At 38.8% G+C, this 16601-nt stretch overlaps 1 protein-coding gene across 1 annotated transcript in view; it reads left to right on the forward strand.

Moving 5' to 3' along the window:
- TRPC4 (transient receptor potential cation channel subfamily C member 4) overlaps window positions 1-16601 on the forward strand; it is a 154845-nt gene that overhangs the window by 47889 nt on the left and 90355 nt on the right. Inside the window, exon 2 of the mRNA XM_030043124.1 lies at window positions 14008-14412. Coding sequence (XP_029898984.1) covers window positions 14035-14412 — 378 coding nt within the window. The 5' untranslated portion in view covers window positions 14008-14034. The remainder of the gene's footprint in view (window positions 1-14007; window positions 14413-16601) is intronic.

Raw genomic sequence — 16601 nt, forward strand, 5'->3', positions numbered from 1 at the left:
ATGAAGGTATATGTTGGGAAATTCAAAAAGTTATTCTACAAGCAGGTGCTAGAATGAGAAAAAATGCATATGAATTTTCTATGAGTAATTTTAGACTGAAAATTAGGATTTTAAAAAAGTGTATTTTGCAATGATATTCTAGTAGATGCATAGGGTCAAGAAACTAATTACTTTCAAGACAGAGCATGAAGATTACTCAGTAGAAGTACATAGCAGTGTTACTAATATCTGGTTTTACCTTTGGTTTGTGTGGATTGTGCTCAACTTCATATATTAAAGTCTCATCTTTAGAAGAAGAAAATATTTGCAAATGGAAACTCCATCACTAGTGACTGAGGTTGAAAGAAATTCATACATTCAGTATGTAACTGTGCAACATTAGCAGGCAGGGGACTACAGAGGATGTAGGATACATTTGCACAATGATGATTAATTGTAATAGCTTGCACATATGTATTTGAAGGTAATCTTCTTTATGTAGCTTAGGGTCAATTTCACCTCATAGAAAACTAATTTCAAGGAAAAGTAGGTATTACTTCCCTTACCAGGTATAGTGGATTGTACATATATACCCCTTGAAAATGGGTGAGCTTTAATCATTCAGGTAATTTCATGAGATTTCTAGTGGTCACCAATGGTTTGGTATGTTGGTTTAGCACAGTATCTGAAAGGGGACATGTGCCACAACTCACAGTGCAGTCCATCACCTGCTGCTATATGTATTCATACTTAGAAGGGAATTAGAGTGAGAAATAGGTTTCCTGCAAAGGGAAGTCTTTCCAAAACAAGATTGGCCCATAGCCTGCAGTTAGGTTATTGCTGTATCTGATTTACAATAGTGACAGGAACCTGCATATCCCACACATCAGGACATATTCCAGTCAAGGTAGGGGCATGTCTTCCTTTGTACATTTGTCTTCCTTTGGTTTTGACCAAATGCGATTTATTTGCAATATTTTCTTTTCAAAATGAACTTTCTGAGCATGTTTGGTTCAGAAACTTCTTCAAATGCAGGTGTTCAGGCCTACCTATGCCAGTCAAAAGAAAGAAATGGAGATTTGACTGAACTGCTTGCAGCAGGACTTTCCTTCTCTTTCTCCACTAACTCTAGAGGGAGTCCAAGATAAATACATTCCAACTTAGAAAACTTAGCAAGCTGTCTAAATTTAGGTTTGTTGAATCTCTGTACAGCACCACTGAATGTGGTTAATATCTACAGTATTCACCTCTTACATTCACTAGTATGAGATGGATGTCATTTTATTTACTTGAAGAAAACAGTAAACACTATAAACCTCTCTTTTTAGCCACTTGATGATGGCCTCTGTCTTGTCTCACTGGCAAATCTGATAAATAAAATGAAATAAAAGAAAGAACAAAAAAAATAATGGCTCATATTTATGTTCCACCTATCCTACCCAATAAAATAAAATGGTGGCAGGTGTATTTAGAACAAAGTTTTCAAGAATAAAGTTCATGTAGTTCACAGGGCACATTTGGCATTCATAACTACAAGACATCACAGAGCCAAAGACTTACTGAGTACTAATGGAGGCAGAGACCTGTGCGATGCACTTACATAAAGAGAAAACTGACTAAAACTCAAGAACTGGGAAGGAAGCTGACTGCTGCAAGGCTGGAAGAAAAAAATTCTTACATATATGCATCACTGGAGAATTGAGTACACGCATCATGAGGTTTCTTTTGCTTTGCCCTTGAGACCAGTTATTTCATTACTGCAGAAAGCAAAGTACGAAAGGTTAGTCTAATCTATCCAGCAGTGCAAATTACAAGGTTAAGCATTTATAGAGCAATAAAAAAAGGCATTTTTTTTTCCTTACACTGGAAGCTTATTGACTGAAAACAGCTGACGAGGAACAGAACACGAGTTACCTGCAGACTGAAGGTGATGATTATGATACAGCCTTGAACAAGTAGATTGTATGTCTAGAACTTAATCAAGCAAAATATCTAGGCATGAGGTAGAGAAGCATTGAAATTGTACGAGAAGGCAGGGAAGTGTGTCTTGGAGTAACATATACACTTTAGGTCACTCAGAAGAAGTGATATGGGAAAGAAATAGCGCAAATGTGGAAGGAGACTGAAGATTCAATTTGGCTGCCCACTTGTAGGCACCTTTTACCAGTTGAATGCCTGAGGGTATGAGGGGTTGGGGTGTGACACAAGAGATGGAGGGGACCCATACCCTTTCAGGGCAGCATCTAGGGCATTTCAGGTGGCATCATTGTGTGAGCAATGGGCTGGAGCTGTCAAGGACCCAGGTCTATGCAGCCTGGCAAAATGAAGTCTAAAGGAATGACAGCTTTTCCTCTAACTATTCTGGAGGAGGGATAATCCTGTCAGCAGCCCTCAACAGCTGAACCTAATTTAGGATTGAGGAAGTTATCTTGTCAGAGAAACGAGGCTTTGTCCACCACCACTCAGAAGCAGCAGAGGGGAAGGTGGGTCAAGCAGGGGGATGCCCACTACTTCTAACAGGCAGCCTGATCTGTTTGAGGAAAGATTGTCTGAGAGAGCTTCCTGTGATAAAGAGACTGGGTTTGGTGACCCAGGAAGCCTCTTCCAGTTCTGGGTTCTCAGGACTAGGAAGCAATGCTGATTTTCTTTTGACCTGCCTAATGACAGTGTTCAGATCAGGTATTTGCAGTAATCCTTAGGTCTGTGAATCTCTCATAACATCTCATCTTCTTGATAGCTAAAATAATATTTCAAAGAGCTCCTAGGATCTAAGTTTCATTTTACTGAAATTTTAATAGCACTTCCTGTTGCTTCAGCATTTATTTTATTGTCTTGCCCAGCAAGTATTCCCAAATTGAGAATTGGTTGCAGCTCTGAGTTAGTCTAGTTTGCGTTTAGATGAACTTGTCCCCTCTGGCTCTAGCTGCGGGAAACATAACACAGATGCTTCAAAATGAAGTTTCTTACTCCCAAGCTCCAGAGATAAATCTGAATGATTACTTTTTAGACTAGATGAATGAAAACCTGGCCTAAAAGAGTGCAGAATTAATCCTCTGCCAATTGGAAATCATGACAAGATGCATTTTCCACAGTGCATGTTTTCCATATTAATTGTTTCCTATTTCTGTCTCTGTCAAATATATTTTTCCTGTGAATAACCAGCTGGAATAATTGTATGTTTGAGAGAGGAGTCATTATTTAGGAGAAAAGACTTTACATAATACTTCAGAAAGCAGCTCATAAGTGAGTGTTGAGGAGCTAGCTTTGTTGTTAAGGTTTTCGGGTGATCTGTTTTTAAAGTTTTTGTGTTGTAATATGGTGATGTACATTCTTCTGACCTTTTCCCACCCAAGGAAGAAAATATAAACTTCCTGAAGGGTGCTCAAAGCATTTGAGCTATTACCAAGCTCACATAATTACTGCTAGGTCAGGAATCTATAGAGCACTACAATAGACATGCCTTTGTAAGCCAGGGAATCCACATGACAGCTTTCTGGTTTCACCACTTCTGGCAATGAGAATTCTCTTATTGTTACTATTTATATTTTTCACTCCTGTTCCCATTTAGCAGGAGACTTTTTATCCTGAATTGTGATTTGGGCATATGCATAAATGACAATTTGGCCATGCAGGCACATTTCTGGAAAGAAATGTTCCCCTGGATATAAGCAGCCTTATATAATAAACTCATCAAGCTACTCATTAGGGCATGTTCTGTGCTATACATTTAAAGGTCCTGAGTGACACAAAGCTGTCATTTTATGACTTCTGATAAATAGGAGTTGTCAGACTACTGGTTTCCTATTCTATTCTTTGAAGTCTTTATTGCTACAAGGGCAGGAAGGGGTTAGTCATCACATAAGAACAGAATTTCTTGAGAAAAAAATTATCATTATTTTTGTCAGGCTTTGGTCCAGATAGTAATTAGGTTTTGGTGTTAAGCTAGTTAACTAACCAAATTATATATTTGATTGATTTCAATCAAATTCTTTTGTTGGGGTTTCTAGCCAATGAGTAACCATCTTTTCTAGACTTGTATAACTACATTTTGTGTTATCTAACTAATTAGGTTGTGGAATTAGATTAGATTGTCTACTATGGAGTCTAACTGGTTTGCTTTGATATCAATTTGATTTTTATTTGATTGATTGTTATTATTCTTTTTACTTGAGTTAGTGTGTTATTATTGGTAGCCGAGCTTAGGTAATAAGTTTTCCTGATTTCATTTTTTTATGAAGTCTTACAGTAGAATATATTAAAATGCACTGAATCACCTGTCTCTGAATAAGCAGTGTGAGGGCAGAACCATTGAGTATCTGGGTGGAAACAGGCCAATAAATTCCAAAGACTGAACAGTTCCCCCTAATTACTTTTTATTTCTTGACAGCTTTTGTTTTATTTTAGTTCAGCCTCTTTCGAGGCTCCCCACAAAATACATACTACTCTGAGGGCAGCAGCCAGTACTAAAATGTTTACGTAAGCGTTTATGTTTGTACACAGATCTCTTCACAGCTGGCTTTCTATTGGCCCTAAACGCTAGGAAGTGTTTTAACTTATCCTCGGGGTGGCTTAGCTTGTACATCTGAAAATGGACCCACATTGGAGCGTTTTTATTAGAAAATCTTTACAGAAGGTATTTGGGCAGTCTGCGCAAAACCTCCCTTTTCTGGCCAAACTGCATGCTGCCTGGAGCTTCATCACGTGAAGCATGGGAAGACGTGGATCTGCACGTAAACGGATCCTGAAGCATAGAAAAGTCGCTGCCACTTGTAGCGTCACTCCCACAAGTAATGCTCCTCTCCTGTATTTCCCAGGCTACTTTGCCTCCCCTCCCCTTTACTCCTCAAGTGAACTTGTACAGTCAGACCCTTTCTGCCCAACCATAGTTTCATTTCTCAGCAGAAACTGTGTACTTGTTCCTTCTCCCATGCTTTCCTCATTTGGAGAAAGACCGCCCTCCCTGTGCGTGAGCAGGGGACAGCCTGCTCCCTGTGTCCCCTGAGAAATGTTGCTGTGCTGTATGAATACTGCAGGATTGCACCCACAGAGCATAAGGTCAGCACTACTGTTGGCAGTGCTGGAAGAAGGGCGTCTCTGTAGCCAGATGACACTGATGTACGTTCTCTTGAAAATTATTTTGGAGAGCTCCTTGAGTTTACCCAGGAGAATAACACCAGCCAAGGAGACAGCCAAGGGAAGTCAGCTCAACTGGATGGTGCAGTCGCTCATTAAGATCATTATCTATGTTATTGCCTTCTCTGTCCTTCCCACCCCAAACTGGCTGCCTACTGCGTGTAGGCTGGGCTGACATCATTCATGCTCCATCATTTCAAAGAACAAGTTCACGTCGGTTAGTGGAAATCAGTCTTTCTATCCTTTGCTTTCGTAGCAGGCTTAAACGCTTCAGTATTCCTGTCTGAGCAAGAACAAATAGTTCAGGCTTCAGGGTCATTCCCACACTTTCCCAAGGATATTTGCATACTGCTACCCATCAGCAAGAGGTAAACATGCATGTCGTTTTTTTCAGTGAGTATCTCTTTCTAGTTTAAATAAAACTGGGACGATGAACTAATTTACTATGTACTAGAGAGCTATAATCATTTAATGATACTTCTGTGAGCTTGTGGTGCTCATTTTTTTTCATGTGTGGAGCTATCTGTTTTTTTCGCGCATAAGGTAAGTGAAATTAGGCTCAGTTTTAGCTGCATTTGAAGAAGCAAGTTCTTGAATACCTCTGATTTTAACAATTATGCAGATTTTCAATACTGCGTACCTGGGCCCAAATAATCCTACCCCTATATGATCTGTTAATAATTTCTGATATCTCTCAACAATGTTTTTTCCATAATCTCCTAAACCTGATCTTTTGATATTTCTCAAACCTCAGGCTGATACCAGTCCTGACTGTAAAGGTCACTGTTAAAAGAAGAACCTGTCATTCTTAACTAAGATCTGATGTGATGTCAGCCCTAGAAGATGAAAGTTTCCTCCCATTCGGTGTAGCCTAAGTGAACTTACAGAACATCCTTACGCTATATATGAAGCACAATGCTTTAAACCCCCAAAATTGCTATGAAATTGCATCCTGTCTTAAAACTGACAAAAAAACATCTAGGCAAGTAATCGGTGTCACCGCAGTAAAGGTTTATCACATTCACTGAATGTCAGCATTTGTACTCTCCTGGGACTTGATCTCTTAAGCTGCTAATGTGAGACGGTGGTAGAATTTAATCTGTCATATATCCATTGTGTCTTGGCCCCTGAAAGTTGTTCTTTCTAGCTGATGACCTGCCTTGCTGATTGTGAAGCCAGAACACATATAAGCAGACAACATGACAGCCTGCCTCCCGTCATGCACTGACAGCTGTATACTATGTCATGTTCTTTGCTATACTGCAACTTGGATTATAGGGTACTTTAAACCAGAGCACAAACGAGGTTTAGCTCTATTCAAAGTTAATCAACAGCCTCATAGGGAACGTACAACATATTGTGCTTTTCAGTTTATCTCCTGCATGCATGACTCGGTGTTAAAGTCCAAATTGCTACTTTTGCTGCTGTTAGCTTTCAAGTCTGAAGCTGATCATAGTTGTAACAATGAAAAATGACTTTCAGGTGAGGACCGCATATACTGTATTGCCAGCTATAACAATTGTAAAATAAATAGTGCTAGAAGGCATGCGTGGGCAGTGGAACACCATCACCTGCAGCTGAAGGTGTTAGAACAGTTCCTGGAATTGTGTTGGCTCAAGGCAATTAACATCTTAACTGTGCAATTTCCAGGCACAGTTGAGGAGTTAGCATGGACCCCAAATTATTCCCAGTAACAGTTCTCATTCAGCTGTCCTATTTTGGGACCAAGAGGGTTTAATGGTATGGGCACAGCCTATTCAGTTGACCTCAGTGTTAGAGGCACGTTTAAGTTACTTGTCTAGACATTTGGTTATACACCAGTATCTGGACTGATGCTGGGTTCAAAAATCAAAGGTTTATCTGCATTTCTTTTGTTCTTGTTCAAATGAAACAGTCTGTCCTGGTGGCTGAAAGTGAAGGAACCTTATGCTTCATTTGGACTGGGATTTATCAGAGCTAGAGTCTTGCTTTCAAAAATTCCTTTTGAACATCATTTTTACTGTGTATCAAATGCGATTCTGTGTCAGATTAAAGCTGGTATGTCACAGATCTATTTTAGAAAGAAAATTTCATACTTTTCATGAATATAACAAATGTCAGAAACTTTCCTTTGCCATGAAAAGTGCATATAAAATAGTTTCAGAAGATCACAGAGAAATCAGCATGTTATTCACTTGTCATAAATGTTTTGGTTTCCTGAGCAGGGTGCTTCCATAGTAACTTCTTATGAAGTTTCACTTTTTTTTTTTTTTTCCACACAAATAATCTGAAGAGCAAACTCAGGAGCAAAATCAGAAGTGTACTTTTGATGACATCATAGAAGAAGCTATATAGTATAATAATGCTATAGTAAGTCTGACTGAGTGATCAGTGGTGGAAATGAAGTATTTTTAGAAGGGTAGCATCAATGAGGATTTCAGAAGCGGCACATGTAGATACTGTGGAGCACATCTGTGTCCATCCAGCTGCCCATCTGCTGAAGGAGATGTGTTGTCATTGGGTGTCTTTGCCTGTCTCTGGAAGGGTTACAATACGCAAGCACAGTTTCTGTGGCTGGCTATAGAAGTGGCTTGTCACAGAGGCCCTTGGTGCCTGCTGGTGGGTCACTGATATTCCTCTCTCTCCGTTGCACACAGCTACAATAGTGTTTTGGGGTAGGGGACAGCATGCAAGGGAAATGCAAGTCAGGGTCCCCTGGAAAAATAGTGAGGATATGATCATATATGTAGGGGAAGCAAATAAGGCAAAAGCAGAGGTTGAATAAAAGCCAAGGACTTCTGGTTGCATTTTTTTTCAGCTTTAACTTTGATGGGGAAACTTCTGTGTACCTGTGGTTATAATAGGCATGTATATACACATAGGATATAGCAGCAGAAGACAATTTCCAATTATTTATTTTAGCATCAGTAAAATTAATATCAGCTTTTCTTAAAAAATATTGAATTATCAAATAATGATAAATAGAGTGGAAATGTTAAAGGTTTGCAAAAAAGGCAAAATGTTTCCATGCCATCCTGAAAAACGGTGTATAAAAAATACAGTCCCATATAATTTGAAATAGTGGTCTGTAGCAGATGTAAATGAAACTGCCTGTTAAGAAAGAAATCTTTTCGCATAAGAATCCATTTTCTGTCAAAGTATTACAGTTTTCTTCTTTTATATATTTCTTCTGCTCAGGTGCTGATGATATTTCCCTGACATCTGCAGAGAGCAGGAAGCAATATATATATATATATAGTGGGGGTGTGTGCGTGCACTTCCGTCAGTACATCTGCTGTAGGCCAATGATAGCTGACTCTCTTAGTCAGTATCTTGTCTTCAAGTATCATAGGTGCGTTTTGGTTGTTTTTTTGTTCTGGTTCCCTTTTTTTTTTTTTTTTTTTCTTAATGCTGCATTTCTGAGAGAGGAATTGATGCTGGGAAATCCAATAACTCGGTAATTAGCAGACCCTCCTGAGAAAAGATTTAACTAAGATTCCCCCTCTTTTCAAGCAACTGTTCTTAGCTCTAAGCTACTGGCTTTTTCAGGTCCGTGGAAATTTTCTGATAAATGAAAGAACTGCTGAAAAACTGGCTCTATTGCTGAGCCTATTCACTATTTATAATTACCAGTGTATATAAAAATATACGCTTTCTGAACCTCAGTATGCTCTCTGACACTGGTTTGCTTACTTTCATCTAAAATCCACCCCAAATTTAATTTGGAACAAAGGTTAATGCAAACGTGTCTTAGACTTTTTTTAGGACAAAATATAATTGCGACTTGCTTCCAAAAAGATGTTTAAAAAATATATGGAAAACGATTCTAAACCTAATTGACTGAGTTGTCAGTTTAGAAAGGAAATCAGGAGTAACTGGAAGCCTACAGACAAGGGAGAAAGGACTGATCAATACAGTAAGCTAGGTTTTAGAGGTCACAATGTCCAATAATGTGAGAGTAGCCATAAATCAAGCTGAGGAGGCCCTTGAAAGGGAAATTAAAACCAAATTCTTTTTTAATCATGTTAATAGGAGGGTATGACTTTTCTCACCCTAATGTAGCTGTCTAAAACAAGGCAGACAAATTACGCTCAGGAAGTGCCTTACTCTCAGCTGTAAACACTGAGGGCAGCAGTCAGTTGCTAAAGCAGAATTTGGGTGTTTGGGCCATTTGAGATGCCCAGGACATTGGCACAGGGCTTGCATTAGCCCAGGGCTGGCAGGTGTGACATGGGACCCGTCAAGGAAACCTGTGCCCTTTGGTAGAAACAGTGGAAGGTGGGGTGAGGTACCCTAGGCAATGTGAAAATATGATGATAAATGTCAATATTTAAATAAATCAGCCATGCTTCTAAAATTAAGTGGGATGAATCTTCCATAGGAGGTTGGCTCTGTGCCCCATTTGGACACACCTCATGCCACCGGAGAAGCACTAAAGCATTCTGGCTAGTTTTGTGACATTGCAAATTGCTTGACTGTAGGGGTCAATAGATCCATATATTTCATGTGTTATAATTAGCTCATAGCTAAAAATTTTACCAATGTCAAGCTGCAATGTTTTGTAGATTTAATATTGTATTTTCTAAAACCTCCCTTAAGTTCTTAAAGTGTAGCTTAAAGTATATAGTATATAATGTGGTCAGACTAATGGCATGAAAGTAATTGAATATCTTTTATAATTATATAACATTATTCAATATTTTTGTTAATATTTGTTCTATCATTTCTACAGCTACGTTGGTAATGAATAGCATATTTGCAAATACTGATAAAGAAAATCATAAAGACAACATAGAATCATGGAATGGTTTGGGTCGGAAAGGAGATTAAAAGATTACCTAGTCCAAACCCCTGCCGTGGCCGGGGACACCTTCCACTAGTCCAGTTGCTCAAAGCCCCATCCAACCTGGCCCTGAACACTGCCAGGGATGGGGCAGCCACAACTTCTCTGGGCAACCTGTCCCAGTGCCTCACCACCCTCATTGTAAAAAATGTCTTCCTTACATCCAATCTAAACCTGCCTACTTCCAATTTAAAACCATTGCCCCTTGTTCTGTCACTACAGGCCTTGGTAAAAAGTCTCTCTTTGTCTTTATCATAAGCCCCCTTTATGTATTGAAAGGCTGCTATAAGGTCCCCCCGGAGCCTTCTCTTCTCCAGGCTGAACAACCCCAACTCTCTCAGCCTTTCCTCACAGCAGAGGTGTTCCAGCCCTCGGACCATTTTCGTGTCCCTCCTCTGGACCCGCTCCAACAGGTCCCTGTCTCTCCTGTGCTGAGGACCCCAGATCTGGACACAGAACTGCAGGTGGGTCTCACCAGAGCAGTGCAGAGGGGCAGAATCCCCTCCCTCGACCTGCTGGCCACGCTGCTTTTGATGCAGCCCAGGGTACGGTTGGGTTTCTGGGCTGCAGCTGCACATTGCCAGGTCATGTCCAGCTTTTCATCCACCAGCATCCCCAGGTCCTTCTCCACAGGGCTGCTCTCAATCCCTTCATCACCGAACTGTTTGACCCTGTTTGATGCTGGTTTGTTTTTTCTAGTTGTGGGAAAGTTATGCTAAGTGTTTTATTAGTTTTTAACTGTATTTGGAGAAACATGCACTTTCAAAACAGATAATTTTCAGCTGTGACATAGTTATCTAGTGAAGGTTATTTTGAAATTAATACCTCTTGCTTTTGCACGCAGTGAGGCTTTTTTTCTAGCATAAATCTAAATCCTAAAACATTTCACAGCTGGGTTTACAGTTAGTCACTACAATTTCAAAATATTCTGTGCATCATGGGGTCTAGTTATTCAGGTATTCCAGAGACATAGTATCTTATATTATCTCTTCATATGAAGTGTCTTAAACAGTAAGTTTCATCCTTGCACAGCTTGATAATATTTTTAGCTCTTTTATTGCAAGTGCTGTAACTAAGTCCCTTGTGTAGATTAATAGAAAGCATGCATTAGTAGATCAGAATACTGATCAATGTACTATTACTTCTTAAAGCAATAGTAATTTTCAGTGCTGTCAGTTGGGTCAGAGGAATCGTCAAATATCTTGCAAAGCCAGTTGTAATAGTTTGTTTTGCCTTTCAAAAATACAAACCCACCTACAGATTATGTAGAAAAAGGATATTGTGATATTTCTCCAAACTGATCAAAAGAATTTATTTTGCTTTACCAAGTTCATTATATGTTCTTTTGCAAGTCAGAGAGGGTTCCTCCAAATGTTGAAAAAATTGCGTTAGTTATGGCACGTCTTAAACACACCATCAGGATTATGGGGATGACAGGCAAGAGCAGAATAATATTGAAGATCAGTTCTTCTCTTTGTCTTGAACTTCTTTCCCAGTCCCTAATTCCCCTCACCAAGTTCAATAAAGAGACAAAACGAATTCCTCTGAGGTATGAATTTGAGCCCCATGAGTCTGAATGTTTGGATGGCTCAGATACAATCTGTCACGTGGTGTTTATTGGCTTGTGGTTATAATGAGTTTCTGATATGTGATTATACTCTTATTTTCAGGGCAAGTTTTTTTGTCTTTATCTCTTCTCTGAAGTATTTTTATTATGTGTCAGGTTTATGGACTCTGTGGAAACTATAATTCCACTTTTGCTAAGTTTTGCACCACAAATGGTTTATTGTCTTTTATTACCCTTGCACTGGTCTAGTGTACTCGACCACTTGTTTCTTTAGACTCTTGTTCCTGCAGAGGAACTCAAAGCAAATGGATACTTCCTTACTGCTGCTGGCTACTCTTAGCTCTTACAGCTCTCATGTTGTAAATCTGTCATATGCATATATTTGCATGTGACAGCACAGTACCTGTTGTCACACAACACTATTTACCTGTAGATAAAATCAAAATAAAAGTTTATTTTTGTAAACACACATGAGCCATTATCTTTGATGTATATATCACCTTCCAGGAGTATACTGTATCAGCAATCAATCTCTACTTTCTAATTGCATGTAAACATATATTTTTAGTTATGACAAAACTTTACTTATGGCTGATTATTTTCAGGAAGTGGTACAGGTGAGAGAGAAAGACTAGCAGAGGACAGCTATTTAGAAGAATGTGTGTTTAATGTGTCTCTTCTGAAAGAGACAAACTAAGCTTAGATCTAATTTTCCCTATTCCAGAATGATGAAAAGGTAAACCCAAGAGGTTCCAGCAAGTGTTTTCCTTAGGGCTTACAGTGAAGCAATAATAGACCTTCCTCAGACTTATGATAAAAACAAAGAAAGAACCCCCCCAAATCATCCTAATGAAATCATAATAGATCCCATCTGTAAATCACTGTACTCTTCTACCATAAGCATCTCTATGATGCCCAATTTCATTGATACAAGTTAATTGCTGGTTTAACTCCCAATAAATGGGGAGGCAATGATCCGTTTATTCATTTCTGTGCTTTTAAGAGAGAGGAGCTTTTAGCAATAACCTCCCAGTTACAGTCACTCGATTTTCTCCAGCGGTCTTGAGGAACTCTTTGTACATCTTAAGAAACCGAATAATGTTTGTGCATTGTTGTGGGTTAACCCAACATCTGCCTGACATATATGAAACAGACCTCTTGTGAGACTAAGTCATTCTGAGGTGGCAGCTGGAGTCAGGCAGGATGCCCTTTAGCATCCAGCACCAGATGACAATTTGTGAGCCCTAAATCTCCATGGCTGTAATGGGAATATAGCAACCCACCTTTCTTGTAGATATCTACTTGTGAACATCTACATTTAAGTCAGTTAATTTGGAGCTGAACATACACGAAAATTTTTTCTTCTTGAATTGAAATTGCAATTTTGAAAAGCAAGAATGAAAAGCAAACTGGTAAAACACAGTGCATTAACAATAAGAATGTGGTATCTCTGTTCCAGGGGTACAAAACTGTGCAATGGGTATGTACTTTATTTTACTTAGAGTGAGATTAACAGAACATAATCCACAGACTGTGCAACCTCTAGTAGCCCAGACTGCAGACTGATACCATCTTGGAGGGAGAATTGGGAAACATCTTGCAAAGGATTGCAATTGCTCAGCTCCTGTATATGGATCTGGAGAGGAATTCTTTCTAACGTGTCTCCTTTGCTGTCTCCTGCCTGCCTCAAGCCCTGTTGATCTGCCCTGGGAAACAAAGAAAACAACTTAGTAACAGCCTTTGTACTTAGCTCTCATCGCACTGCATAAGGAGACTGGAGCAGATGAATTACTATGTTCCTCACAGTGTTTAGTGAAATTTTTGATTGATCAAAACTTCACAATAATAAAAATATGTATTATGTTTTCCAAACTAGGATCTCAACAGAAATAGTTTTTTTGTTTAATTCCTGAAGGAAATGGAGGAAAAGGCAGTGGGTTACTGCAACTTGCATTGTCAGCTAAGAAAGTAACAAGAAACTATAGTTCTTTGGCTAGTAAGCTGTTCAACCTCTAATTGAAGTGCAGAAGGAAATATTTTTTGTGTACCTTGTTCTTTAAAATCAAATATTTCTCTTCCATCTTTCCATCTTCCATCTTTACCTGAGCAGCAGCAGCAACTCTGTATGAGAATACTCTTAAACTGTGGGAAACATGAGGCGGTGGAAATTAATGAAGAAATTAAGGATAAAGTGGAGCAACAGGTTTGGTGCAAACTACGTTGTATCGTATTACCTCATGCTTGTCACAGGTTTAAGGGATACATACAAGTGAATGGTATGCTGACAGATATGCTTTGAGTTGGTAAGTTGCGACAACTTGGTTGTATGTTTTGGTTTCCACATTTTACTGGTGATCTGACAAGCTCTATTGATAGAGATCATTTGTACTTGTTTCAACATCACTTTTTAGTATGAGTTTTAAATACTTACATATTGCAGATATTAATTTGGTGCACTGTACCCCCAAAATATATTATTGATTTAATCTTTCTTTTCATATTGCAGAGACAAAGTATTAGAATGGCATAAAATATGGCCCAGTTCTACTACAAAAGAAGTGTCAATGCTCCCTACAGAGATCGTATCCCTCTTCGTATTGTACGGGCAGAATCTGAACTGTCTCATTCAGAGAAAGCCTATCTGAACGCCGTGGAGAAAGGAGATTATGCCAGTGTAAAGAAAGCTTTGGAGGAAGCAGAAATTTATTTCAAGATCAATATTAATTGCATTGATCCCCTGGGAAGAACTGCACTCCTTATTGCAATTGAAAATGAGAACCTTGAGCTCATTGAGCTGCTCTTAAGTTTTAATGTATATGTGGGAGATGCTCTGTTGCATGCCATACGAAAGGAGGTAGTTGGTGCCGTGGAGCTGCTGTTAAACCACAAGAAGCCCAGTGGGGAGAAACAGGTATGTGCAGGATTTTCTCTAGGTTTGTAGTCTGCTCTAATGAAAAGAGAAGAATTGTGCAAGGGGAGTGCGCAAAAAGAAAAACAAACCCAACTGTCACAAGTATTTAAAATCAGAAAATTAATGACTTTGCTGTATGCATTGTATTCATTTGTGTTTAGACATCATAGAATCATAGAATGGTTTGAGTCAGAAGGGACCTTTAAAGATCATTAATAATTAATTATTTAAGATCATTAATGCAGGCAACACTGGGAGACATGACCTAATTGATCAGAACTTCAGCCCTGTCTCCAGTAGTTGTCCATCCTATGAAGTACAGCTAGAAAGGTACAAACTCCTCTCCTTTTCTCCCTGTCTTCTCTCAAAGGAAAAAATCATTACATACAGTCTCATGATAAATATGATACCTATGCTTCCCCTTGCACTGCCTTGAGACATCTCTAGGAGGTAACTAGCCTCTTGCATATCTTTCTCATTTTAAGAAACTAGTGGAGACAGGATAACATAGCCCAGAAATTCTGATATTCCTAGGAATCTTCCAGGAAGAAAAACCTTAAAAATAGTTATAATATTGTATTCTATTTTAATCTATTTCAATTTTCATGTATTATAGGTACTGTATTAATGTATTTCAATGAACAGTATGTTGAAATGATTACAGCCCTTTCACAGCTAATGCATACAATATACTTTAATTACAGTATAGTGTACTTGCTATGGATAGAATTGCAGATAATAGGTAAAGAGTATAATTTTTGCTGATAAAATAACATGAATTCTATGCTTTTTTTGGTTATGGAAAGAAAGAAAGATAGATAGTAGGTCTTTGTACAAATGTGTGTGTCTGCCTTCTCTTCTAGCAAGTAAAAGCAGAGCTCCTGTATAATGACAACAGATTTATGCCAGAGAAGGGGAAGAAAACTAGATTCACTATGTTTGTCTTGTTTCATTATTTCTCAACTGATAGTGCAGATGAGAATACAATGTATGGGAATTTCTCAATGCAATGTACCAGGACCTAGAAAGATCAGTGCATGGCCCTGTGCCAAGCCAGTTAAACCACCTGTGTCTCCATTCTCCAGCCTCTATAGTGGAAGTTGCCATTTGCAGAGTGAAATTCATCTCACTTGACAGTAGCCATCCAAAGCTGTGTCTCATCTCTGATCTGGTATATGCCACATTTTGGTATATGCCACATCTACTGTAATGGAAACGCGTGAATACAGATAGTAAAACTTGGTTTAGGTGAGCTTCATGCTATAGCAGATGAAAGATAGGCTTACATTTTGGGTGCATACTACAGTGTTAAATTAGCCACAAACTTCTTTGCTCCAAACTAGAAGTTAGCTCTCTGGGCTGGAGCTTAAGCGTGTTGTTTCAGTGCCAGACTCCACTGCTGGTATGACGAGTGCTGCTTCTCCTTCTCTTCCTTGGTTTCTCTGTTTGTACTTGCTGAGGGTCTTTCCATTACTGTAAAGCATGAAGAATAATCATGAATCATTTGAACAGAGACATCTCCTTTTGTGTCTGTCCAAGGCTAGGCTTCCCTATTGCCAATGCAAATATTGCTTGCAAGCCAGTGCTTGCAAAAAATGTTCTTTAGACAAAAAGATTATTTACATGCGCGTGCTGTTGTTTGCACTGGGGACCTCAACAACCATTAAGCTTCTGTGGGTGTCGTATGTGTAGATAATCACATTGGTTCATTTTTAGGAATGGGTCATGCTGAAGAGAATGTAAATGTGGATTACATTTTTGCAGTAATGCTGCAATGAAGCAGATACAACTGTGCGTATTTAATATAATCAAAAGTACCTGCTGGCTCAGAAATCATTATAATAGGCTAAAGATATAAAATCTGGATGCTTAGAATTATATACTAAAATTTATATTTTCAGTGTTTAGACAAAGATATGGTTTTTCCCTGGAGAATCCAGTTCTTTTTGAAACTCTATTTCAACCTACAACTTGACTTTTTTTGATTACTTTTATTTGTAAACATTTGCCGTATTGTTTAGATGATGATTCATTTTCAGACTCTGTGCTTTTAATAACATGGTATCTTTGCCTGTTTGGTTTTCTGTCTTTGTATAAAGCTGGTCATGTGTGGTAAAATCCTGGCCCCTTGAAGTTAGCGGGAGTTTTGCCATTGGTTCAGTGAGGTCAAGATTTCATCCTTCTGCTGT

The sequence above is a fragment of the Aquila chrysaetos genome, chromosome 19 (genome assembly GCF_900496995.4).
Source record: "Aquila chrysaetos chrysaetos chromosome 19, bAquChr1.4, whole genome shotgun sequence".
Lineage (NCBI taxonomy): Eukaryota > Metazoa > Chordata > Aves > Accipitriformes > Accipitridae > Aquila > Aquila chrysaetos.